The sequence below is a fragment of the Schistocerca americana genome, chromosome 4, assembly GCF_021461395.2.
Source record: "Schistocerca americana isolate TAMUIC-IGC-003095 chromosome 4, iqSchAmer2.1, whole genome shotgun sequence".
NCBI classification, from domain to species: Eukaryota; Metazoa; Arthropoda; class Insecta; order Orthoptera; family Acrididae; genus Schistocerca; species Schistocerca americana.
The window spans coordinates 360,036,718-360,063,806 of NC_060122.1; the positions used below are offsets into that span (position 1 = coordinate 360,036,718).

The following is a 27,089-nucleotide window of genomic DNA, read 5'->3' on the forward strand; positions in this document are numbered from 1 at the left end:
CCGGCCAGTGATCAGTTTTTATGCCCAAGACTGTACATACCCTGTGAATATGAACATCCCATCTCTAGTCATTCAAGGTGTTTTGTTTTTTCTGAACATGAGTGTAAAATCACTCAGTGGGTCTAAGGCTTCATATTGAGTCATTCGTTGACCTCTCTGATGCGACAGTTGAATATACCAAAATCAAAGCTAAGGTATTAAATTTCATGTTTAAGGAAAGATCCACACAGAAAAATCTTACAAATATACTGCTGTTTGACCATCGAACAGACTCTCATATGAATGACATAGTAATATGCATCCCTGGTGTAGAGAAACCACAGAACCAGTTTCAAACAAATTAGTTGCCGGGTATAGATGGAACCCCAATTCAGTTTCACAAAGAGCACTCTATGCAGCCGGCCCCTTATGCTCGCATTTATCGCGAATCTCTAGCCCAGTCAATCGAAAAAAGTGCACACGACTCCTGTATAAAAGAAGGGCAAAAGAATGGACCCACAAAATTACAGACTAATATCCCTCACATCGGTTTACTGCAGAATCCTTCAACATATTCTCAGTTTGAATATAATAAATTTTCTTGAGATCAAAAAGCTTATGTTCACATATCAGCACAGTTTTAGAAAGCATTGCTCGGGCGGAACTCAGCTTGCCCTTTTCTAGCGCGATACACTGCTACCTATAGATGAAGGGAAATCAGCAGATTCCATATTTCTAGATGAAGGGAAATCAGCAGATTCCATATTTCTAGATTTCCGGAAATCTTTTGCCACAGTGCCCCACTGCAGACTGTTAATGAAGGTCGGTCCCAAATGCGTGAATGGCTCGAAAGGCTTCATAAGTAATAAAACCCAGAAAAGTCATTGATAATGAATGTTCATCGGAGACAAAGGTATTATCAGGAGTGCTCCAGGGAAGTCTGATAGGACCGTTATTATTTTATATGTATGTAAATGATATGGCAGATAGGATGGGCAGCAATCTGAATTTTTTTGCTGATGTTTCTGGTGTGTCTGGGAAGGTGCCATCAATGAGGAATTGAAGGAAGGTACAATACTACTTAGACAAAATGTCTTGTTGGTGTGATGAATGACAGCTAGCTATAACTGTATAAAAATGTAAGTTATGCAGACGAGTAGGAAAAAGAAACTCATAATCTTCAGATACAGTACTAGTAGTGCACTGCTTGAGACGGTCATGTCATTTAAATATCTGGATGTAATGTTGCAAAGTGATATGACATGGAACAAGCATGTGAGGGTCGTGGTAGGGGAAGCAAATGGTTGACTGACTTATTGAGGGAATTTTAGGGAAGTGTGGTTCATCTGCAAAGGAGACAGCATATAGGACGCTAGTGCAACCTAGTCTTGAGTATTGCTTAAGTGTCAGACTAAAGGAAGACATCAAGGCAATTCAGACACAGGTTGCTAGATATGTCACCAGTATGCCTGAACAACACGAAAGTATTAGAGATGCTATGGGAACTGTAATGGGTATCCCTGGAGGGAAGGCGATGTTCTTTCAGTGGAATACTATTGAGAAAATTTAGATAACCAACACCTGAAACTAATTGCACAACGATTCTACTGCCACCAACACACATTTTGCATATGGGCCATCAAGGCAGTTGTCCATCCTTTTCTCTCTTTGTGAGTGGAACAGGAAAGGAAATGACCAGCAGCGATACTAGGTACCCTCTGTCACACACTGTACAGGGGCTTGCAGAGAGTGTATGTGTAAGTAGATGTGGATTTAGGTGTAGTAATAGGAAATCAAAATCCAGTATGACAGACAATTTTCAATAATAAGAATCTACTTTGTATTGTCAAACTATATTATAATTTCCTTGGCAACAGTTATCAAAGTTAAAACCATATTGTGAGGACCTTTGTGCATAATAATGTTATTTTGTGTAGTTACAATATTTGACTAAAACATGCAATTTCAGAACTCCAACAACTGCAATGTAATAACCAATGTTCAAGGGCAAACATGTGGGACAGCTTTGACGTATAATGAAATGTGATGCAACTACAAAAACAAATAAAAATAATGTATCAAATCAAAGAATCGGAGCTTGCAAATATATCTACACTTCTCAAATCTATTGGCAGGGCCTTGTAAAAATTACAGTCTATATAGTGTGTGTGTGTGTGTGTGTGTGTGTGTGTGTGTGTGTGTGTGTGTGTGTGAGAGAGAGAGAGAGAGAGAGAGAGAGAGAGAGAGAGAGAGAGAGACCCATTTCAACCAATGTTAAATAAAGCTACAGATGCACAACAATGAACAACAACTCACTTGTCATCAGCTTCAAAACTACGGGTTCTCCGAACAGAGACTTCTGGCTTATCCACAATGGTGCGGTTCACAGTACCTGTTGGTGTGGAAACCTTCTGATTTTCCTTCTCAACATTACCTGAAAAAACATATTGTACGTACTTCAGAACAACAAAATACTGTCGAGGTAATTCACATTTGGTACGTGCAAAACAAGTTTTGTGTGTGTGTGTGTGTGTGTGTGTGTGTGTGTGTGTGTGTGTGTGTGTGTGTATATTTTTATTATAATATTTTAGTAAATCACATGAAATAATTGAAAATGGATTAATATAATACCAAGCAAGAAATTAACAACCCAAAGGCAGTAGAGTACATTTACAAACACGATAAACCCAAATAAAATACTTGTGAACGACCCGAAGCGATGCCCTATTTCAGAATGTCAACAGCAAGGTTTCTACTCATAGCGCAGTAGCAAATAATCTATTTCCTTTGAATCCAAAAACAATTTTCAGTGTGCTAGAAAATACTCTGGTTATGACCCTTTCCTACACTGGCAGCACATATAGTATAAATGCACAGAACTGTATGTGGTACGGCTGTAACTTTGAGGAAAGATGATGATGCATTTTCCTCTGCTGTAAAATGTGTCCTTCCTTACAAGAAAATTTTTGATAGTATTGTAAACCTTCAGTTTGTAACACATAAGCTGCCCATCATCACCACAACCATTTAAAATGGAGTTCACTTTTTAGTGACGCGTTGCCATTATTTGTCACCTAATTCAGATTCACGAATTATTTGCAACTATTTCAGCACACACTAAATGTGTGTTGACTTAGGCTGACCATAGAAAGGTCATAAAACTACCACACAGTGTATTTTTTCGCATGTGCATTATAAATCACAACACACTCCTTTTGAAGTTCAGCAGCATGTCACTTTTATTGTAAACTGATTCACTATACATGAAAACTCGCCTATTCCAAGACAAAACTCATTCAAATGTAGGCAGTTTATCGGTTTTCAAACTTGGACCAGTGTCCATTGAGGGCATGAGGAAACCAATAATACAAGTTTCTGTTGATACTCATCATCAATGACAACATCTGCTACAGTTGTAATCAGTAACAGACATATTTTGTCTCTGATATACAGGTATGGCTTTGTAAATGACATAAATGACACATTTATTCTCTGGTGTATAGTACCAACCTGACCTTTTGCTAATGATTTTTTGAGGATGGATATCGATGTTAATGGTGTAATGTTACAGTGTGTCCACCTTTACTGTCACACCAAGAGTTCTAAAATCTCAGAACCTGTCCTGTTCAAGTAATGTACGATCCCACTCATTGACAGGCTTGACAAAAAAGTTTCAAAAAGCATCAAAAGTAAGCTGCACACCTGTCGTAAGACAGTAGTCAAAACAGTGAAGTTGCCTGTAGACCTCTCACGCCTTTCTCACACCCGTTATTTGACCGATAATGACCTAGTAATTTTGTTATACAGTCCCTTTGAATCCCTACTTTCAGTCACCAGTCTTTCCACAATCTTGTCCAAACCTTAGCAGTGAAATGCATTTCAGAGATATTTACTCACTCCACATTCTTCAGGACCATTTCACATAGTATCTATGGAAGGAACTTTGGTTTGTAAATATATATCACGTATATGTATTTTTGTTGTTATGATGTTCTACATCTTGGAAGATCTCTCTATGTAGTTACAGAGTGCAATGGCGGATACAGAAAAACCTCAAGGAGGAGACGCTAAAGATATCTTGAGCTATCTTTAAGTTTGCTGTAACAAAAAGTTATCAAGTCACATGCAAAGTTTAAGAAAGTTTATGCCATCTTATGATATAAAAAATTACAATTGTGATTGTCTTCCTCAAATGATGAATTCAATGCACCTATTCTTCCTGGCAAATTGGTTAATTACATCATCAATAGGGCAATCAATGTCAGGGTGTGTGTTCAACAGACCTAAGCACGTGCAACATAGGAAAGTAAAACTACTCGATAACTCAATTCAGTAGAGTCAACTGAGGAAAGAAACAAATGAATAGCGCGCGAGCTGACTGGCGGGGGCGGCGCATGTGTGGCCCCACAAGGGGAGCGGGGAGGGGGCATATATGGAGTGAAAGGACTACCTATCTATCTACAGTACCTACCCATTCATGAGAATTTCCTCCCACATTTCCACAGCTCCATTTATAGTGCCTTCCATTCTTGAAAAATAGCTTTGTAACTCAGGACTACTTCACTTACTGAGCACTACACAAATCCTGTAGACTCCTGCTACACACGGTCTGCTATTAGGATGAACTTTTTCCATGTTACTTTTTACATCACTGTCAGATGAATATTGCCTTTTAAAATTAAAGTATCCTCTTTTAAAAGCTTCTAAAATTCCTTCCTCCTCCTCATTCTAAGAATTACTTTCTTGTTTCTGCTCCATCTTGACGGTACATGCAGCTCTATCAATACCAGAAAGAGACCAGTGAACACCCAATAGTAGTCTTCTCTTCAGGGAAGCATCTGCAGGCACAGCAGCAGTCAAGACTATAACACCACCTTGTACAAGGTAAGCATTCGAAATATCCTTGACAAGCGGTGCAGTGACAATCGAGCAATACTGCTGCAAGTAAATAGGACATGTTAACATTCCATCACTGTCCTAGATCTGTCTGGCATTAGCTCTGGAATGGCAATCTTAAGTGAGACTTCTTCCCAAAATGTGGAGACAATGTAGGAAACAGTATCACATCTTCAACATTCTTACAAATTTTGAAAACATAAAGATATTCAATTAATAGTGTTAATATTTCTTTGTCTTTTCTCAGCCTACTTATTTACCACATTACAACCCATTCATTTGGTAATTTTTATGGATGACGGAAGTGCGTACAATCTTAAGGTCTCCAAAACACATTAAATTGTGTGGCTATTTTCCATTATTACTATCATAATCATTACTGTAGCAAATGTACAAGTAGTATCACAGTGAATAAAGATTGTCTAACTTCATCTCGTGTAGACTGACTACGATTGAATGACCACCATAGTACTGCTAACTACATTAATTACCTTCATTAATGATAACAATTTCTTTTTTGTTTTCCTGTCTCTACCATTACACATTTCTCAATAATATCTCCCATTCTCTAAACTGATTTCTTAGAACTTTTAGTTTCCAACCTTTGCCTACTGACTGATTATGGACCTCCATCTGAAAACTGGCTGTTAATAGTTATTAATTGTGACATAAATTTCTTTTCCCCTGACTTGATTCAGTGTGTTCCCAATAATTATCTAGTTTACCCAGGTAATTGTCAGCTTTCTTCTGCACTGCTGTATTTTAAATGCTTTTATTCTCTTCCTGACTGTGCTGTTAATCATCCCCTTTTTGGTTCCATATAATGCAACACTCCAGACAAGTATCTTCAGAAAAGATTTTCTAACACTTTAAAAACACTCTTTCCCCTGATTGACAATACTCTATGCCCCAGGTGAAAATATATTTTTCCACATTAAGAGAAAATATACTTTCCCTCAGAACTGTAAAAATTATTGACCCTTTGAATGGTAAAGGTTTATACATTTGTCTTTTTTTGGATGTGTGACCTTTTAAGATATAGCGAACACAAATGTGTCAATAAAATTTTAAATAATGGCGTAAATGTCGAGTCTTCCGAGCCTGAAATTTTCCCAATGGCTGGTCCTCAAAGTGTAAAGTTTCAAAAGAGGGCTCACACACCGATTTAATAAAATAATCGTACATTCCCACATATAATACAATTCATCTGTGTGAAAGGAAATTTAGTTTAAAAGCAACACTTATCACACCACCACTCAGAATATTTTCCCGTGACTGGTTGAAAATGTGAACAGTTGCAACATCACGTTCATCGAAAGCAGTTTGTTGTTACAAAGCACTGCACAGTCTGTCCTAAAGAATTTTGCTGTCGGCAAGCACTTGTGTGTGCACTATGTTTTGCTGTTGTAAATGGCACATTTTCTTTGCAACTTAAGTTTTATTTTGGTGGTATTTTCTCCTTTATGTTTTATTGCTGCAATAGCAGACTAAAGTAGAATTCTTTGTTAAAGTGTAAGTTCTTACCAATCAAAATTACAAAAATTTAACACATAACCAAAACAATACAAAATTACTGGAATTCTCAAAAATTCCTGTGTTTTATCCTCAGACTGTTTCCTAAATCAATTATTAGACCAGGAACAGAGGAGCGTCTAACGCTTCCTTGCAAATACCAGATATCACTTCTATCATTTCTGTTTTACTCAATGATTTTCCATCGATTACTAGGTACAGTGATCTTTTTGACAGGAAATCATGAAACCAGTCCCATTACTAAGATGATACTCCATAGACAAGCAATTTAATTAAAGTTTCTTGTGAGAAACTTCATTTTTATTGCCATCACATGACATTTTCATTTGGAAATCACACTAAAATGTTAACAGATACACATTCACAGCTATACTGCTACAAGAAAGTATCATCGACATCTGAATGAGTAATTTGGTCGCTCTGTGAATGAAACTGCATTGTCGCAAAAATAGGACAACAGCGAGCATGTGGGAGAGAGAGATTCTCGCAGTCCAGTTTGTAACTCGCGGCTAGCCACTCGGAAAGAGAATGAATCTTATTGGCTACTAGCAGTTAATAGTGGGGGATGCACAGAATGGCTGAAAATAGGGCCACTTTCCAACATGACAAGAGCTGTACCACTTGACAACAGCATCATAACCACAATTGGCGAACAATGGAAAATAAACAATAAATGTAAACAACAAATGTCACCTCTTTATAGATAGCCTATAACAATGTTAACAGAAGGGAGCCGTATGTAGCTATGGTAAAGAGTGAGAGATTCCTTTTATTGCCTTAGTGAAAGATACTACGGTAAACACCCGAAATCAAATTAAGCTACAGAAAATTTTATGAATTGCTGTGACCACAAAAAATAGAGTATATTCATTAGCCTGCTTACTGTTCAACAGAGTCTCAAAAACAGTTATAAGAGATGCGGGAATCAAAAGATGGGGAACTATCTTCTACTAATCGAAGTACATGCCTGTAACTAAGAAAGCCTATCCTAATGAATGCCCATTCACTGAAAATGGTTCATGTAAGTTCGATGTCTTGAGTAGTTCCACTTTGGATCACAAGAAAATTTTAAGAACAACGTCTGCTCTGAAATTAAAAAAACAAATATTGTTGGCCAACAAGTGCTACCACAGGTTCAGAAAACATCTGAGGTATAAACTGCTGTTCAAGTAAACTTTATACATCATAACTTAAATTTTAATGAAGGCAATGCTAACATACGGTGCTGAGATATGTACACCAATAAAATTTGGTGAAAAGCAACTTGACATACCTTTAAGAAAGATCTTCAAATAAATTCTTGGGCCAGTGGAAGAGAATGGTTTCTTGATGACTAGATTTAGATACATATTATATAACCTATATAATGAACAAGACATTGTCAGTCACATTAAGATTAGAAGGCTGGAATGGGTAGGACATATACCGAAAGATAATAACAGATTGAATGCGAAGATTCAGATCCTGAGAGAAACAATAGAGTTGGAAAGTAAAGCAAAGCAAAGGTGTGAGGAAGGTGTCAGAAAGAACATAGGGAAAATTGCAATTCACAATTGGACGAGTAGAGCACTAAGCAGGAAAGAATGGTATAATTTATAGAAGGCCAAGGCTCGCAAAAGGCCGAGGTATTTATGACGCTGATGAAAATAATAATAGTTACAGTCAATGGAGGATATGTTGAAATTTCAGAAACCTCCAGTTTATGAGAATACTTGGAGGAAAACAGTTCCAACTGTTGTCACTGGAATGTAATTTCATGAATCTGACAGCAACAACCTGTCACATTTCAAACCAAATGTTCTTCTACTGATTGTCACTGGTAACTTGGAAGCACAACAATGCAATACAATCAGCAAAGTACTGCCTCGCATAGAAACTAATACAACACGAACTGAAACCTGAATAATCAATTCCGTTGTGCAAACTGTGCATGTTCAAAGGTGGACCTGTACTCGCGAGGCTGGCGAGCACCCCAAGGTGCAGGCAACGAACATTACAACAAACCAATGTCCTACTTCATCTTTCTTTACTTGACTCTGCAACTGATGGTTTCAGAAGCAGAAGCAGAGTGATCTGTAACAAAATGACTCAACATTTTTCACTATCAACAAATATTCTAATTATCCTCAGAGATCCTCAGAATTCAAGAAGACTTTCAGTAATCCCCAAAATTTCCCAACTTTTTCAGTACATTCCCCAAACATTTTGAATTTTATGAAATAGGACATTTTTAAGCCATATCGTTGTTCTAACTGTTAACATAATTTATATTCTCTGGCAAAATCACATTTATGTTTTCAGACTTTCAGTTTTGACAATTTCAAATGGTCATGTTCAGAGCAACGTGCTACACAGAAGGACCACCCATTGTCACTAAAGTAAAACGTATTCTGCTAAATTTTATTCAATTGAAGTAAAACCAATTGTTACTTTTGTGAGTATAACATAAATCTGTAATTATGTAACCCAGCAGTATTTACATGCAAAACACTATTAGAGCATATTAACTCTTCATAATAGATTATACATACCAGGTATAGTTTTATTCGTAATATCCTCCTCACCATTTGCTCCTCGGCTTCGTAAAGAACCAGGCCTTCGCCATCTTGAAGGGTCATCTATTTCCTGTGGCAAGTTAGATGGCATGGACGGACTCTGCACATAAATAATTTCTTCTTCAATTAATGTGACTTAAAAAATATTGCAATTTTATTGCTAAGCAGAGAGTAAACAGAGAAAACAAACGTCTGCAAACTTTACATGTAATGACAAACAGCAAACACTGATACCAGCCCACAGCATTTGTTTCCTTAAGTGTTGCATCAAGATATTGATTGTCTTTCCAATTTAATAGAAGTGTGTTTTGAGACTTCAAATTATGTTTTGTTCTCCAAATAACGGAAGTGCTTGTTGGCACCAGCAAGTCCCCTCCTGATATCAGCCTCAGACTCATTCGGCATAGATTTCTCAGCCATTTCTAGAAACGGCTGACACTGACGCTAATAAATCCCAGATTTAACAATGGTGAGAGCAACAGGAAGCACTGTGGCTTTAGGAACCAATACGTAGCTTAGGTTTGGTTGGTTGGTAGTCAGGATGTTCAAAGAAAATTTCAACGTGGCAGTTTTGGCACTGCTCTACAATCATGACAAATGTGGACTTTAGATTACACCGCCAAAATGTAGTCCGCAAATTTTTCAACACAGTGCAGTGTGCAAGCATCATGTTACAAATTCTACATCCTTTTTGGAAACATAATATAGCAAGCTGAGGAGATGAGGACTGTATTCGTGCAGTCATAGGTTTTGCAAGTCAACTGTACCAGTCAATTTGCAGGTTGTTCTGGAAGATTTCTAATGCTCATATCGTCAAAATACAGACTGTGTGTTACATTTTACTCAAACAACCCAAAACAGGTAGGTTTCAAACGCATTTTGTCACACCTATATTATTCCAATCACATTGAATTAATGAAATAAATCACTTATGAAGAAAATTTGCAAAGTTTTTAAAGCATAACAGGTACCAAATTTGCCTGTGTGTTTTTATAAGTTTATTTACTGTTTCTCTACTAAGAAGTATATCAAACAGGGGCATTTCTGGTGGTTATTTTTACTGATACTCAACAGCGTATTTTAAGTTTAATTTTTTTTCTATTTCAGATCTTTAATTTCCATTATCCCTCTAATATTATTGACACATGAATAAAAATATATTTTGCCAGTTTTTTCAAACTTTATTTTGTAAAAGAAGGTGGCATTTTCCAAGTTTGCCGTGTTAATATTATTTGTTGATCATTAGTTTCAGTATTCTTGGCCATTCTCAAGTGATTCCATGGTTCTGCAACAGAAAAATATGCCTTACAAATTGAGATGACAGTGTCTTTAAATTTCTGTTTTGCATTTGTGAACCAAAACAAACAGAAAACACAAGTTTAAAGATGCTGACATCTTAATGTCTAAGGCATAGTTTTCTATTGCAGAACTACAAAATCTCTTGAGAATGGTCTAAAAGGATGCAACCAGCCATGAACAAATAAAATTAAAACAGCAAACATGGAAAATACTGCCTTCTTTTAATAAATTCATTGCTGTAGTACCCGTACTGAAGAAAATTTATTTCTTAACTCAGATTTAATTATGATAAAATATGTACTTCACAGATATTAATGAAATATGTGTACCTTTTAGGTAACTTCAGAAACAGATTCAGTACACAACTATCAAATGTGAGATGCAGTAAGTTTTGTGTACTTCCTGTCAAATTAAGTTCTCAGGGCACAACACCTTCTCAAACTCCCCACAGCAGTTACATAAAAATTGCAATTACTGCCCCTCCGATAAATTTCTGCAAATGCCCTTGGAAGTACTGTAAATCTTCAGCACTCTGAGATGAATTTTAATTATTCAAGGCACTCAGTATCTTTTAATCCTATTTATCACTGCATTCCTGAATCAAGTAATCACACTTCTTTTCCATTATCTGGTCTACGTCTGTTGACATGTTTATTTCCAAAGCCTTTGCAAACAATAGCCATTATGTAATTGAATATTTCTATTTGCCTCACTTCATTGAAATAATATGTTACAAACTGTCCAGAAGAGATCAAAAAACAGTTTTTATCCTTTTGGTATTAAATTCCCGTTCCTTGATAGAAATCACTTACAATAGAAAGTTTCTTCAATTCAGATGTCTTTTCGCATGAGGTGGGTTAACTCTGCATGTTCTTTCACCAATGAACTGAGCACAATTTGAGTATATCGAAATTTGTTACAGTTCATCAGCTAACTTTTCTGAAACTACTTTCATTGTAAAGATACTTACCACTTCCTATGCAATTAAAAACACTGCATTATATTTCCAAGTGAAGCCACAGTCTTTGCAGGCACTTCTCTTACAGCAACAAGCTCATTTTTCGACTCAAGGTACTTGAAACGGCTGTAAGATCCTGCACAGTGGTGTGAACATTATGTCTGTACTCTCAGGCCCTAGGGGCATGGGGTTGCTGAGAGCTCGCACAGCATTCAGTGTGGTTAAGTGTGGCTCTCCAGAACCCACAGATTCGACATGCACATGACAACTGTGGGATGCCACTCAATGAGAGCAGAAATATCGTGAAACAATAAATTGCAACCATGACAGACTGCTTTCTGCCAGTTTTATTTCAACATTTACTCACAGGTGTTTCTTGTTGTTCTTACACGAGATGTAACACAATCTTTTCACACACACCCTTTATTCAAACACGATTTCTGAATGTGGAACCTGCTGCCATTGCATAAATTTTCCTAGTATACAGAATGGCATAACTCCTAGCTACTTTGTGTAGGTTTACTGCAATGTTAATCATCTGCATGTTCAATCAAGTAGTACACTTCACTTCATGGAAAATTTGATTTTTATCGCATGCCTCATTAATTGTGTTACTGTCTTAATGGCCAGCAGTGTAATTAATGACTATGTACTGTTTTACTCATTGTCAAAATAACAGAGAATTATCAAAGATCGAAACTTGCGGCAGAAAAATAAAAACAACAACAGCAGCTTTGATGGACTGATAAATAACTTGCACAATATCTACAGGATGTAGAGCACAAAAATGCAAAAATAAATAAATAAATTTACAATGTACAAGATTGCTACTTAGCATAAAGATGACATGTTAAGTTGCAGACAGCCACTATTAGAACACTTACACAAATTACTGCCAACTGTGGTAGCTTGGGCCAGAATGCAACTATCACTAGGGATGGAAGCAGCAGAGTGGGCGAGGAAGTGGAACGGATAAGTAGTGTACGGGCGAGGAGAGACAGGAGCGCTGTCTGGCAAAGTGCGCAGGGACTAAAACGCCAATAGGTACAGTGACAGAAGGTTGTGGGGTAGGGAGTTGGGGGAAACAGAGCAAAAAAGGAAAGGAGCAGGAAAATATGGGTGGGTGCATTGGCAGAGGGTTGCAAATAAAGAGGGTAAGGAGATGAGAATGGGGGGTGATAGGACAGATGGCGTGGAAACTGTTGGGTCAAGGGTGTTGGGACAGTTTGTTACTGTAGGTTGAGATGGGAATAATAATGGGAGCAGAGAATGATTTGTATGGACAACTCCCACATGTGCCATTTAAAAATGCTGGTGGTGGAGGGGAGGATCATGATGGCTCAGGAAGTCAAGCAGCCATTTAAGTCAAATGTGGTACGCCACAAGCATACTTTGCTCTTAGCCACAGTTTGGCGGTGGCTGTTCATTTTGGTGGTTGGCAGGTTGATAGTCACTCCAATATAAAAAGCTGTGCAATGATTGCAGCAGACCTAGTAAATGACATGGCTGCCTTCACAGGTGACAGTACTGGAATAGGAAGTGTTGGATGTGTGGATTGGGCAGCTCTTGCACCTGGGACTCCCACAGCGGCATGATACTTGTGGCAAGGAGTTGGGATTGGGAGTGGCATAGGGAGGGACGAGGATGATGGGGAGGTTGGGTGGGTGACGCAACACCACTTTAGGAGAGGTAGGAACGATCTCGGGTAGGATGTCCCTCATTTCAAGGCATAATGATAAGTAATCAAAGCAATGGCGATGGTTGTGGTTCAGCTGTTCCAATCTGGGGTGGTACTGGGTGACGAAGAGGTCACTAGTTTCTGGTCGGTTCATGGGCGTGGGAAGAGGATTGGTGGTGTAAGGGGAAATGGCACAGGAGATCTGTTTGTGGATGAGGTGTGGGAGGACAGTACCTTTCTGTGAAGGCCTCAGTGATACCCTCAGCATACTGAGCACGGTATTTCCTGTTGCTGTAGATACGCCATCTCCCAGCAGGCCAGGCTGTATGGGATGGACTTTTTTGTGTGAAAGGGGTAACAACTGTCTAAATGCAGGTACTGTTGGCAATGGTGGGTTTAATGTTGACAGAGGCCCAGATGGAGCTACTAGAGAGGAGAAGGCAGTGTCTAGGAAGGTGGCACATTGGGTTCAGGAGGACCGGGTGAAGCAGATGGAGAGAAGATGCTAAGGTTCTGTAGGAATGATGATATCATCAATGAACCTGAACCAGATTAGGGTACAGCTTTTTGAGAGTCTAGAGAGGCAGTCTATAGATGGCCATATACAGGTTGGCATATGAGGGTGCCATGTAGGTGCCCATCGCTGTGCTGCAGAATTGTGTGTGTATTTAACTTCCTTTCAAAGGAGAAGTAGTTGTGATTAGGATAAAGTTAGTAAAGGTGTATGAGAAATGAAGTACTGGGTTTGAAGTCTGAATGAAATTGGGAAAGATAGTGTTCAAAAACCGTGGGCATGAGGGATGTTTGTTTGTGGGGAGGTGGTGTCAACAATGTTGAGTAAGGATCCAGGTGATAAAGGTGTGAGGATAGTGGTGAGTCAATGAAGGAAGTGGTTGGTATCTTTGCTGTAGGAGATTAGATTACAGGCTAATGGTTTGAGGTGTTTGTCAGTTAGCGCCAAACTTTTTCAGTGCATGCACAATAACCAGCTACAATGGGGCATCCAGGATTGTTGGATTTGTGGATTTTGGGGAGCATGTAGAAGGTGGGTGTGCGGTGTGTCATTGGGTTAAAGAGAGAAATGGACTTGGAAGAGAAGTTTTGGAAAGGGCCTAAGGCTTTAAACAGGGATTGGAAGTTGTTATTTAAGGTATGGGATCACTCTGGCAGACCTCAAAATAAATCCTGACCTAATCACCCTACTGGCTAACAAAGGTTCCTCCACTGTTATGGATTACAGTGACTACTTGGTAGAAGGTCTCCGCCAATTATCTGATTCCTCCACCTATAAACTCTGCCAGAGAGATATCATCCCAGAAGTCCAACACAACTTCCAAACCATGCTTAAAGCCTTAGGTCCTTCCCAGAACTTCTCCTCTAAATCCATTAACCTCCTCACCCCAATGACACCCCATACATCCACCTTACATATGCTCACCAAAATCCACAAACCCGACATCTCTGGATGCCCCACTATAGCTGGTTACTGCGCCCCATTGAAAGAATTTCGATTACCACCGAACAATACATCCAACCAACTGCCCTTAATCTAACGTCCCACATCGAAGATACCAATCACTTCCTTCGCCGACTCTCCACCATCCCCACACCTTTACCTTCTGGTTACTGGTGATGCCATCTCTCTATACACAAACTTCACTCATGCCCATGGTCTTACCGCTTTTGAACACTACCTTTCCCAACATCCATTAGACTCCAAACCCAATACTTCATTCCTCATACACCTTACTAATTTTATCAGAACCCGCAACTACTACTCCCTTGAAGGGAAGTTAAAAGTACAAACAATTGAGCAGCATAGTCATGGGCACCTGCACGGTGCCCTCCTATGCCATCTAGAGGAGACCTTCCTGGCCTCCCAAAATGCCATATCCCCAGTAAGGTTCAGGTTCACTGATAATACCTATGCTACTGTTACGACGTAAAGGCAAGTGCTGGCACGCCAGTTGGGAATGAGAGAGCAGAGAGGGCTGTGAAGAAGACATCAGCCAATTGCACGTTGATTGACCCCTCTCCACGACAACAAGATAGCAGTGGCCTCTATGCGAAGAGAATGTAAGCGCCGGCCCGACTGGCCGCGGCCCAGTTCTACGAGAAGCTTCAAAACCAGTGACCTGAACAGAAGCGTTAAAGCTCATTACTTTGCTTGTACATTTTATGTAGCTCAAACTTGGAATTGTTATACTGAAGAGATTTCTTATCTTGTCTGTTGACCTTTGCCTGCGACACATCTGTTTCACACGAAGTTAGGTATTGTATTTTTTCCTTTTTGTAATAAAACTCATTAATACGATTTGCTTGAAGTGTTGTCTAGTGACCCAAGAAAGTAGGTTTCTTAGACACCCCATATTCAACGACTAGACAGGATTCAACAGCAACCTCAAAATCTTCTCTTCCATCCACTTCACATGGTCCTCCTGAACTTAAGTGTGCCAATTTCCTAGATGTTGCCTCCTCCTTTCTGATGGCTCCATCCGTACCTCTGTCCACATTAAACCCACCAACTGCCAACAGTACCTGCATTTCAACAGCTGTCATCCCTTTCACACCAAAAACTTCCTCGTATATTGGCTGCCTACCTGGGGACAGTGTAGCTGCAGTGACAAGAACTCTCTTGCTCAGTACACTGAGGTTCTCCTCAAGGCCTACACAGACAAGCACTATCCCTCAGACCTAGTCCACAAACAGATCTCCTGTGCCACTTCCCCTCACACCCCCAACCCTCCCACCAACCACAAGAACCAGGGACAAAGGAGTGCCCCATTTGTCACCCATTACCACCCTGGACTGGAACAACTGAACCACATCCTTTGTCAGGGCTTTGATTACCTATCACCATGACCTGCAATGAGGGGCATCCTACCCAAAATCCCTCTCGCTCCTCTTAAAGTGGTGTTCCATCACCCACCCAACCTCCACAACATTCTAGTTCACCCGCATGCCATTCTCAATCCCAACCCCTTGCCACAGTGGTGCAAGGCCTGCCAAATCAAACCCACCCAGGCACTTCCTATACCAGTTGGATGGTTGGCTGATTTGAGGGAGGGGACGAAATAGCAAGGTCATTGGTCCCACCAGATTAGCAAAGAATGGGGAAGGAAATCGGCCATAATCTTTCAAAGGAACCATCCCAGCATTTGCCCAAAGTGATTTAGAGAAATCATGGAAAACCTAAATCAAGTTGTTCAGACACAGGCTGGATGGTTGTCCTCTCGAATGCAAGTCCAGTACGCTGACATCACTGCAACAACTCGCTCGGTCCTATTCCAGTCCTGTCACAGTTTATCCTACCCCATCAGGGGCTGGGCCACCTGTGAAAGCAGCCATGCCATTTACCATGTCTGCTGCAATCAATGCATGGCTTTTTATACTGGTATGACTAACAACCAGCTGTCCACCAGGATGGATGGTCAGTGCCAAATTGTGTCCAAGAGCGAAGTAGACCACCCTGTGGCACAATATGCAGCTAAGCATAACATGCTCAACTGCAATGGCTACTTCAGTACCCAAGCCATTGGGATCCTTCCCTCCACCACCAGCGAAAGTTGAACTGTACAGGTGGAAGTTATGCTTACAGCACTTTCCCTGCTCCCATAATTATCTTGGCCTCAACCTACAGTAACGTACTAGCCTCACACCCTTCACCCTCCCTGCTCTGTCACCTCCTCCCCAAGCTTGTCTTCCACCCTCTTTGTTTGCCACCCTCTGCCAATGCACCTGCACATCTCCCCCACTCCTCCTCTTTTTCGTTCCCTGTTCCCCATCTCCCTGCCCTACGAGCTCCTAACACTCCGCATGTTGGCATCTAGTCCCTGCATACTCTGCCAGACAGTGCTTCTCTCTCCCTCCACCTGTACACCGCTACCCCTTTCCCCTCCCCAACCCCTCCAGATTGCTCCTTTCATCCCACATGATAGGTGTATTTTGGCCCGATCTGCCAGTCTTGTGTGTGTGAGGTGTGGTTGCTTGTGTGAATGAATGGTGTGTGTTTCTGTTAATTTTCTGATGAAGGCTATGGATGAAAGCATATGTGTAGGTGCTTTAATAGTACCTGTGTGCAACTTAATGTGTCATCTTTACGGTAAGTAGCAATCTATATTTTCCAAAATTGATGATCTTCCTACCTGGAGGATGATCTTCCTACCTGGAGTTTCCATTGTTTAATGAATAAATTTACACACCCTGCTATCACAACTAATGCTTCAAGCACCTTAATAGGTAAAGTCTTTACAATATAGCTTACAATGATATGCTGCAAATGGGAATCGTGTGTGCTTTAAGTTTTAATGCGATCTTAAGTCGTACCTTGGTGCCTTTTAGTTCTGCGCTGGGTATCAGCCCATGCCATTCTTCTATCTTATGCACAGGAGACTTCACAGAAAGTGATAAAATATTTGATATTCATAGGCACACCATACATTCATTAATTACTGTATTCCTTTTAGGACTGTGATCTTTATCAAGTCGTATGAATGATTACTGCAAGTGTGTTGGTGACTAAATTTGTTGCATGCATGTCTACTGTTTAGTCCAGTTCTGACACTTCCCAATGTAAAGATCAATATCTTATGAAGTAAGACTCTAATATTAACACCATTCACATTTATTTATTTATTTATTTATTTAGTACTGTAGTGCTTCACCCTCTATTATTGTTGAGAAAGTCATGATGTATTCTGAATGAGGAAAGGTGGCATTCCATTTCTTCTTTCTCTGTAGAATACTCCTGGAAGTCCAACACTAAAGTACTCACATATGAATATATCTATTGTCACTCAAAATCGGTTCAACACACTTTCATGAAATCTCAATACAATCATTTGTTGCTGCATAAGCTGCTGTTCTCAACGATTTCTGAAACAACAACTTATCTAAAAAGAATGTTGTTTTTGAAATAAATACTAACTCTACTCATCCACAAGAAATATACAAACGAGTTAATGTGTATCTATGACTACTCAAAATCATCTTAATTATTTGACTTTGCCCACAGTTTTCCATATCATTTTGAAATAGGTGATACACTCTACAGTTTACTTCACTTATTGAAGGATGCTGGTCAGCTGAATTCACCTTAAAGCAGTTTACCCTCTCTGCACATAGTAAAAGGAACCTGAACATATGACCCAGCTGCATCCACTGTAATTTAATGAACTCAGTCAGTCTTACCTTTTAAAACCTTTTTTTAGTAAGTATAAGGTACACCTATTCTGGCATCAGTTCATCGTTCCCAATACCAAATCATCATCTATACCACTTCCATTCCACACTGGGCCCCTCCAACAATTAAACTACTGTATTCAGAGACTTCTTTTCCCCTTCATAGTATGTTACTTTCAAGATAATTAGAAAGCTATTAAAATGTGTTGTGTTGTAGGATTACTTACGTTAGGAACTAATTTGTTGGTTTCTATGCTTGTTGTTTTGGCAGTATCATCCCTATTAGCCTTGTTTTTCTTCTCTGAAAAGATAAGGTTAAAAGTTTTGTTCAAAATTTCAAAGTTCTGACAAATTTCAAATCACACACACACACACACACACACACAGTACTCTTGTGCAAGCATTATCATATGGACAATATGCACTTATGAGCCAAAAATCACGATCACTGCTCACTGCCAGACTGAATGTAACCAAAACATTCTAGCAATAATGTTGTTGTTATGTCCTTCACTCCAGAGACTGGTTTGATGCAGGTCTCCATGCTACTCTATCCTGTGTAAGCCTCTTCATCTCTGAGTAACTACTACAACCTACCAACCTACATCCTTCTGAAACTGCTTAGTGTATTCATCTCTTGGTCTCCCTCTACGATTTTTACCCTCCACACTTCCCTCCAATACTAAATTGGTGATCCATTGATGCCTCAGAACATGTCCTATCAACTGATCCCTTCTTTTAGTCAGGTTGTGCCACAAAGTCCTCCCCAATTCTACTCAGTACCTCCTCATTAGTTACGTGACCTACCCACCTGATTTTCAGCATTCTTCGGCAGCAACATTTCTAAAGCTTCTATTCTCTTCCTGTTTAAACTATTTATCAGCCATGTTTCATTTCCATACATGGGTACACTCCATGCATATGTATACTCTCAGAAAAGTCTTCCCGACACTTAAATCTATACTCGATGTTAACAAATTTCTCTTCTTCAGAAACGCTTTCCTTACCATCACAAGCCTACATTTTATATCTCCTCTACTTTGACCATCATCAGTTATTTTGCTCCTCAAACAGTACAACTCTTACTACTTTCGGTGTCCCATTTCCTAGGCCATGTCCTACGTGAGCGACAGCTTCAGGTGACAAAACACAACCGCAGGTGTAGTTACAAAATGTCCTACGTGAGCAACATCTGTGTCGCTACCTGTCTCCCGCTGCAACTGGCGATGTTTGAATTCAAATGTGTTAGAATCTTGTCGCTGCAGCACGCGCGACACAGAGCGACACACACGTCTTCTTGGCAACGCAGTGGAGCAGACGCGATGGCAGGTATGAATTACTTAACATACGATTTCAGAAAACTATTTGGTGAAAAAATTTGATTCTTCTGCAACCTATACATTGATATCCTTACATGATAAAGGTCAAAATTTATTTTAGTTATTGAGTACATGGTTGCATGAAATTTTTAAGAATTTGCGGAGGTAAAATCACATTGTGCAGACTTTCCACATAGTTCATTTAAGACCATACATTATTGCGTATGAAATGTAATCAATATATCTAAATTGTATTTAATGTTGGGACTGGAATGATATCTTTTCATTCTTGAGATATTGGTTGTTATATCCGCAGACGGTGCACTCGCTGCGCGTCTGAACCTTTCCTGTGCTTTGGGAATCAAGTGGACATAAAAATCGTCGTACCTCATAACAGGTTCAAGATATCGAAACAACGAATTTTGGAAATGACAGCACACAGAAAGGACTATTTTATCATGTGGGTAACGCTCGATACATTTTTGTAAATGCGTGAGCAGAGCGAAAACAAGACTCCCTATAACTTACACCATGAGGTTTTGTACAAATTTTCATAGCCAAACAAAGGGAGAGAAACAGGTAAATTAGGTATCAAAGTGACCAGCATGAGGTCTAGCTTGGCCTGAAAATATTAACTGCTAGAAAGTAATCAGGGTAATGAATGAAAACTTAATTAATAAGCTGAGGAAATATTGAAATATTTCATGAAAAGCTGTAGTAAATGAAGTGTCAAAAATGTCATCTGTTCAAGACCTAGCTATTTTGCACGTAGAAAGATACATTGGTGCGGTATTTAAACGTCAAAAAGGCTTCCTTCAAATCAAGTACGTTAGGAAGGCAAACAAGGAGTCAGTAAGATCATGCTTTCTGAACAAAACTTGAAATTCAAAAATGGAAGAAATCAGTCAAATATTTTATGAAATGATTTGTGTAAAGGAAATAAGTAGATCAGAGAAACATTCTATGTGCCTTTGAATGATGCTCGAAACCATGAACAGAAAATGAGGTGCACCAAACGTTTCCTTAATATTTTTTATTTCATACTTTTAGACAAATCATTACACAAAATGATTGACTTTCTTTTCAAAAATGCTGTAAGCTTTTCTTTTACAGACTATTTAGAGTAATCGAAACACTTGGCCTTAACACTGTTGGCCGTAACACTGACTGCTGATTAATTATGTTCATAATATCAAATATCTGTAAAATTTCATGGTTCATTGTAATTTATTAGGAATTAAATGTGTGGGATAGTTGTGAAGATCAAGTTCTTTGGCAAGATCTTAAAAATATACTTAGCGATGCAGTGTAGACAGTATACATAAAACTTAGTATACAGAATCTTAACTGAGTCAGTAAAAATGTAAGAACAACTGGGAAACAAACCTAGGACCTTTTCATCAAACGTAATTAAGAACTGTATATACTACCACTACACCACAGCTAGCTATTGTTCGCTGGGGCCACTGTGTGCTCATGAGTGTAGTTAGCACGTAATAGTCATTCCTCTGCATTAATTGGCTGCTAGAAGTTCTTGATCATGTAAAAAAATAATTCGTACCTAATTTATTGATGAGATAGTCAAATGCTCCTCTGCTCATTCACATGTATTCGAAGAACTTGTCTGGTGATCTTCATAGTTGACGATACTTATGAAATTCTCCAGGGAGATCCCTCCCTTTGTAAATTTAATGCACAGCATTCTTTTTGCTTTATTTTTAAAGTGAACCTAATTCTGTAGCCTTACTCTCCAGCTACAGTATTCTACAGGTTAAGGACACCGTTTTGTAAAAACGGCTGGTTGGCTCTAAGCAGCCATCTTGTAGCGTGACATGGTCATTCGCACAGAGGACACCCAAGGTTTTCACCCAATGTTGCTGTTTGTCGCTGGAGTGCTGCGTATCCAGCAGTCGCTCGCTTCTGTTGCTCACGTAGGACACAGCCCTAGTCTAATACCCTCAGCACCACCTGATTTAATTCAACTACATTCCATTATTCTCCGTTCTAATTTTGTTGGTGTTCATCTTACACCCTCCTTTCAGGACACTGCTCATTCCGTGCAACTGCTCTTTCGGATCCTTTGCTGTCTGACAGACTTAGAATGTCATTGGCGAACCTCAAGTTTTTATTTCTTCTCCATGGATTTTAAGTCCTACTCAGAATTTTTCTTTTGTTTCCTTTACTGCTTGCTCAATATACAGACTGAATAACATTGGAGATAGGCTACAAATGCCAAACAAATCTGCTGACAGAAGCGACTTTGAAGAAGTGTCGATTTCTAAAACTGTCGATCTTTAGGACCTGAGGTATCAATTGTGAAGATAATCATTAGAATTACATTAGCACAAACCATTAACGTTAGAAACATAATCCTCAGCAATGCATTTGGGAGTCAAATTGCCATCATTTGACTGCTTGCGTTAACCATACATAAACAGGCACTTAAAAAGCACAAAAAATAAAATCAAATGAAGTTATTTGGACGTGAAGTCCTTGCCTTACTTTCAGTTACTTTTGTAAATACTTTAGGATTAAAGGAGACCACTCACTGAAAAGTAGAAGCATCAAATCGTCGATAGGCACAAACAAAAGAAGGAAAACTTGCTAGTTTAGACTCATCCTTTATCAATGCTATTTTGTGGCAGGTGATCTGGTTGTGGTGAGGGTAGTGTTGAGTGGGGTGGGTAGAGGGAGAGGGGGTGGGAAGTAAGGAAAGAGACTGTGGATGGGTGGCTATTGGTTCAGAAGGAGACCAGTTTGCCAGCTAGGAGTGCAGGAGGGACGGGTGGCAGGTATAGCTGCACTGACTGGTGCGAAGCAGCATATGCTTGTGGCTACATGGGGTGTGAACTAGGAGGAAAGGGGGGAGGGGGGAGGGGGTGACAGTACAGAGGAAGGGCAAACTTTTAGGCGGAGGACACAGGGACAGTAGGTTACTTGAGATTGAGACCAGGACGATTATGGGTGAGGAGGATGTGTTATAAGGATGACTTCCATCTGCATAGTAGAGAGAAGCTGGTGGTAAAGTGAAGTATTCAGATGGCTTGGGTTGTGAACCAACCACAGAATCTGAGCATGTTGTGCCAGCTGCATATTGTGTCTCTGGGTAGTCAACTCTGTTCTTGACAACAGTTTAGTGGTGGCCATTCATCCTGGTGGACAGCTGGCTGGTAGTCATATCAACATAAAAGGCTGTGCAGCTTTTGCAGCAGAGTTTATATATGACATGGCTGCTTTCATAGGTAGTGCTGCCTCTGATAGAGTAGGATAAGCCTGTGACAGGACAGGAGTAGGTGGTGCTGGGTGTGTGGATTGGGCAGGTCTTGTACCTTGTTCAGCCACAGGGGCAAGTGGAAGTGGCATAGGAAAGGACTAGGATGTTGTGGAGATTGAGTGACACCACCACTTCAGGAGGGATGAGAAGGATCTTAGGTAGGATATTCCTCATTTCAAAGCAGGATGAAAGATAAATAAAGCCTTGTTGAAGGATATGGTTCAGTTGTTCAAGTCCAGGGTGACACTGGCTGTCAAGGGGGAGCCTCCCAAAAATCCCAACCCTTAGTGTGGTTCAAGTTCACTGATGATATCTTCACGATCTCGACTCAGTGCCATGACACCCTATCCATATTCCTTCACAACCTCAACATCCCCCATCCTTGTAACCTTGTCCTCCTCTAACCAACATGTCATCTTCCTGGCCGTTGTCCTCCACCTCGCTGATGGGTCTATCCACACTTCTGTCCACATTAAATCCACTAACCACCCTAACACCAAAAAGCCCCTTCCACAGAGTCTAGACGACTTAGCTGCAGTGATGAGAACTCCCCTGCCCAACATGCTGTAGGTCTCACAAGGGCCTTTTCAGACAGGTATAAACACCCCCCCCCCCAAAAAGTATACCTAGTCCACAAATGGATTTCCTGTTTCCCATGCCATATCCTCAAATGTTCCAAATCCTGCCACTAGTCCCAAGAATCAGCTACGAAGGAGCTCCCCTTATGTGGCCTTAGGTCGCATATCATAAACACTATGTAGACGACACATTGCTGCTTGTAAATGGAACCAAGGAGATGTCAATAGAACTGTCAGTAAATTTACCTAGTTCCACAAGAAAACTGACTTCACAGCACAGTTTGAATGTACTGGTTGTATTTCATTTTAGAACATAGGCGTAAAGAGGCAACTTCAGAATGTGAACTGGAACACACCTTATAGTTCATAACCAGTCTTGGCATCCATAAATTTATAAAGAAGTAGCATTAATAAATAATGGGTACGATGTAAGGACGGTGAATCGTGTTATCCACATGGGCAAGAAGAAATGTAAAGAGAAAATAGCTAGGGATAAAAAGATCATGACCGAAGTATTTTGGGGAAATTTTGAAGAAACTGGCAAATATATTTAGATCACTTGATGTAGAAATACTTCCATGTTAGATCTTCAGTCTGATGCTGAAATTTCGAAACGTAATGCTTAATAAGTCTGATTGGCATTCACAGCAAAAAATTCTCCCAACCAAATCAACCAATCGGATACATTTCAAACACGATGTTGGGACAAGATAAATAAATTTGAATATGCAGTTGTTTATAAAACACCGTGTTAAGTCATGTGGCAAAATATATAGGACAGACTGGGAGAAAATTTTCGACAAGATAGAGGAGAGCATCCTGGTGCTTGTAAACTGGGTTATTACGGTAGATCAGTGGGTGTCAAATGAGACTAGTCGTCCCCTGAAAGCCATAGAAGAAGATCTGGAGGTGATGCACATAGGCAAGAAAGGAAAGGAACTTGACCTATTTGAGGAACTTAAAACAGGAATTCTCTGAGATATGTCTGATAATGTCACTAATGCACAAATGGGAGAGAGCTGTATTGCTTTGTTCAATGGGTTTTTGAGATCTTTTTGACTAGTTTTGCATTGATAACCACTACTATGTTGTCTACTCATGTCCCTTGTAAAATCTTTGTAATCCATGAACAGTTGATAATGATTGCAGTCTGTTGGTGCCATACACATGTTTAGCTGGTGCACAAGAGAGAGTCCTGATGGAACTTTTAACTGATATGACCGCTGTTTACTTCTATATGAAAGGAACACTTTCATGGATGGGCAGTAGCATGGATAAGTGCAGCAGAGAATCAGGCGTGTCCTTGTTAAAAGTGAAACAAGCACTTCAAGTGCGAATAACTACTTGTTTTTATCTTTTGAGTCTGTGTTTGTAAGTGCTCGTTTATGCAGCTTAACACAAGACAGCATGGCAATGGGAGCTTGACACCAGAAACCCATTGCTGCGGATATGTTCCTATCAATAGTGGTTGTATATTAAAGTAATTATACCAAAAGGGCAATTCTTATAGCCCAGAGCAAAGGAACAAGACCCTCAGAAAAGGTAAAGCTTATCAGCTGTTTGCAAGAGCACCTAAGGAAAGTGTCTTAACAACAGTGAAACCATTAGTATGACAGAACGTAGAAGTTGGGAGGTTTACGTGCTATGTAATGCAAAGTAGGATGCAATCTGTGGCAAAGGTGACAACAGAGTACAATCCTGGTGCAGATACAAATATTTCATTGGAGTCCCCTGTTCGATATACATTGTTTAACAATAAGTTCTGCAGCTGACAACCACTATGTGTTCCCATATTGGACCAACATCATGACTGCAGTGGGCATGGGATTATCAGGACAAGACCTGGTGATGCTTTTTTACACCAGTTGGTTGTAGCAGTGTGCCACTGACACAGGATCAACTGGCTAGTATTACACTAATGAGTATATTCATCTGAGCTTCCCTGTGACAGTAATCTAAGGCATACCAACAGCTACCGACTATGAACATTACTGTTGACCACCTGCTTCATTTCATGCTTGGTGTCTTCCCCAACACCCATGGCATCTTCCAGAAGTATAAGGGTCCTTTTCAAAAGCCCAGAATCATGCTACAGTTGTTTGAGGAGCAAGATTGTGAACTCACTTCGAAGTTGAGGCAACTAAAGTCAGCTGATCTGAACATGATAGAATGCATCTGGGACACAATCGGGTGCAAGCTCAATATCTATAAACCACTAGCCTGTAATTTATGGGAGCTGCTTGATCCTTGCATAGATATTTGGAGCTACATACTTCCATAAATGTGATTTGTCAAACCCAGCCCACACAGAGTTGCTATGGCATTGTGTTTCAAAGAAAAACCAAAATGATATCAAGCAGTTGGTCGTAATGTTTAGGCTCATCAGTGTATATGGTCAAGTATTATCATCACTCTTCTTCTGTGAGGGTGTAATCAGAAAAGTCCTCCTCTTTCGCATCCCTCCATTCTCTAAGATTTAAATCGACAAATAATTGAATATAATCAGCAACTTAAAAGTTGAAACTTGAAAAACAGCAGGATAAGAAAATTATTGACTTGAAAGCAAGTAACTACACTAAAAATTCGCTCAAATTTATTACACAATGTAAAAAAGAGTAATTGCAATGTGGCCAAAAGTGTGATGTCTCTCTATCCTCATAAGTGATGCAACTATTAACTGCAATGTAAACCAGATAACTTTGCCCCATATCTCTAACTGGACAATTCAAATCCATGTCTTAAGTAAGTATCGTGAATCATCAGATGGGAAAGAGATGATTTGACACAATGCTGCAGTGGCGGAAAAGTGAAATTTGTAGGTGTGAAAAGTATCATTTATAAACAATAAGGTGCGCACGTAATTCTAAACCAACAGTTCAGGAAACCCTAAAAGTGTCTCCAAACAAATAAATTTACTTACTTTTTCTCTCGATATCATGACAGATGACAACATGCCAAAATTATATCCATGGGTCTTTAGCCGTGAATATCATTAGAGATTAGTCTTAAATTAAAATAGTGCACAAGGAGTAAAAAAAGAATTTTAAGAGGAAATCAGCAGAGAGAGAGAGAGAGAGAGAGAGAGAGAGAGAGAGGGAGGGGGGTGTTTAGGTTTAGGTGACTGACAAGGAAGTATATTAAAGAAAAAAAATCAATACTTACCCTCTGCACTATTAACACTACTTTGTGTTTCACTACCATTAGATGTTTCAGTGTCATCTGAAGAGTCACTGGAGTCACTGGACTGTTCTTGATCCTCTACAGCAGCATGCAAGCAAGAAAATCACATAAAACCTTTTCCCCACCCACACCAGCAAACAACAAGAAAAGCAGTTTAATCCAGAATGCAGGAAGCTCTGTGAGAGTAAAGTTTGTTATAGGGTGATTCTGGCATCTCAAAATGATAATATGTTTACAATGAATAATTGTACTTAAATTACCAGTTTATGCTGTCACAGACACACTGCATCTCCAGATTTCAAGCAGCCCGTATTAAACAGTAATGTGAGTGATAAGAGCAAAGCTAAAAACTTCAAACAAGCGATAATATATTTCTTGCTAAATATCCATGGCTCACTCTCAAGAGAATAATAATAAGTAAGTACAATAGCTTCACACAACAAGACCGGGGAGGGGGGGGGGGGGGGGGGGGCAGGCAAGGAGGCGCACATGCATACACATACACCCCCCCCCCCCCCCCCACACACACACACACACACACACACACACACACACACACACACACACACACACACACACACACACACACACACAGAGAGAGAGAGAGAGAGAGAGAGAGAGAGAGAGAGAGAGAGAGAGAGAGAGAGAGAGAGAGAGGA

The 27,089-nt window shown here is 39.8% G+C and overlaps 1 protein-coding gene across 6 annotated transcripts in view; it reads right to left on the reverse strand.

Annotated features, from left to right (window-relative positions):
- The window catches only part of LOC124613251 (protein phosphatase 1 regulatory subunit 12A), a 371,783-nt gene that overhangs the window by 174,227 nt on the left and 170,467 nt on the right, over positions 1-27,089 (reverse strand). For 5 of the 6 annotated variants that reach the window (XM_047141940.1, XM_047141942.1, XM_047141938.1 and 2 more), the window contains exons 8-11: positions 26,413-26,508; positions 18,307-18,380; positions 8,940-9,063; positions 2,296-2,413 (exon numbers count right to left, since the gene is read on the reverse strand). In XM_047141940.1, the coding sequence (XP_046997896.1) occupies positions 2,296-2,413; positions 8,940-9,063; positions 18,307-18,380; positions 26,413-26,508 (412 nt within the window). The remainder of the gene's footprint in view (positions 1-2,295; positions 2,414-8,939; positions 9,064-18,306; positions 18,381-26,412; positions 26,509-27,089) is intronic. The other variant, XM_047141939.1, reaches the window with a different exon arrangement.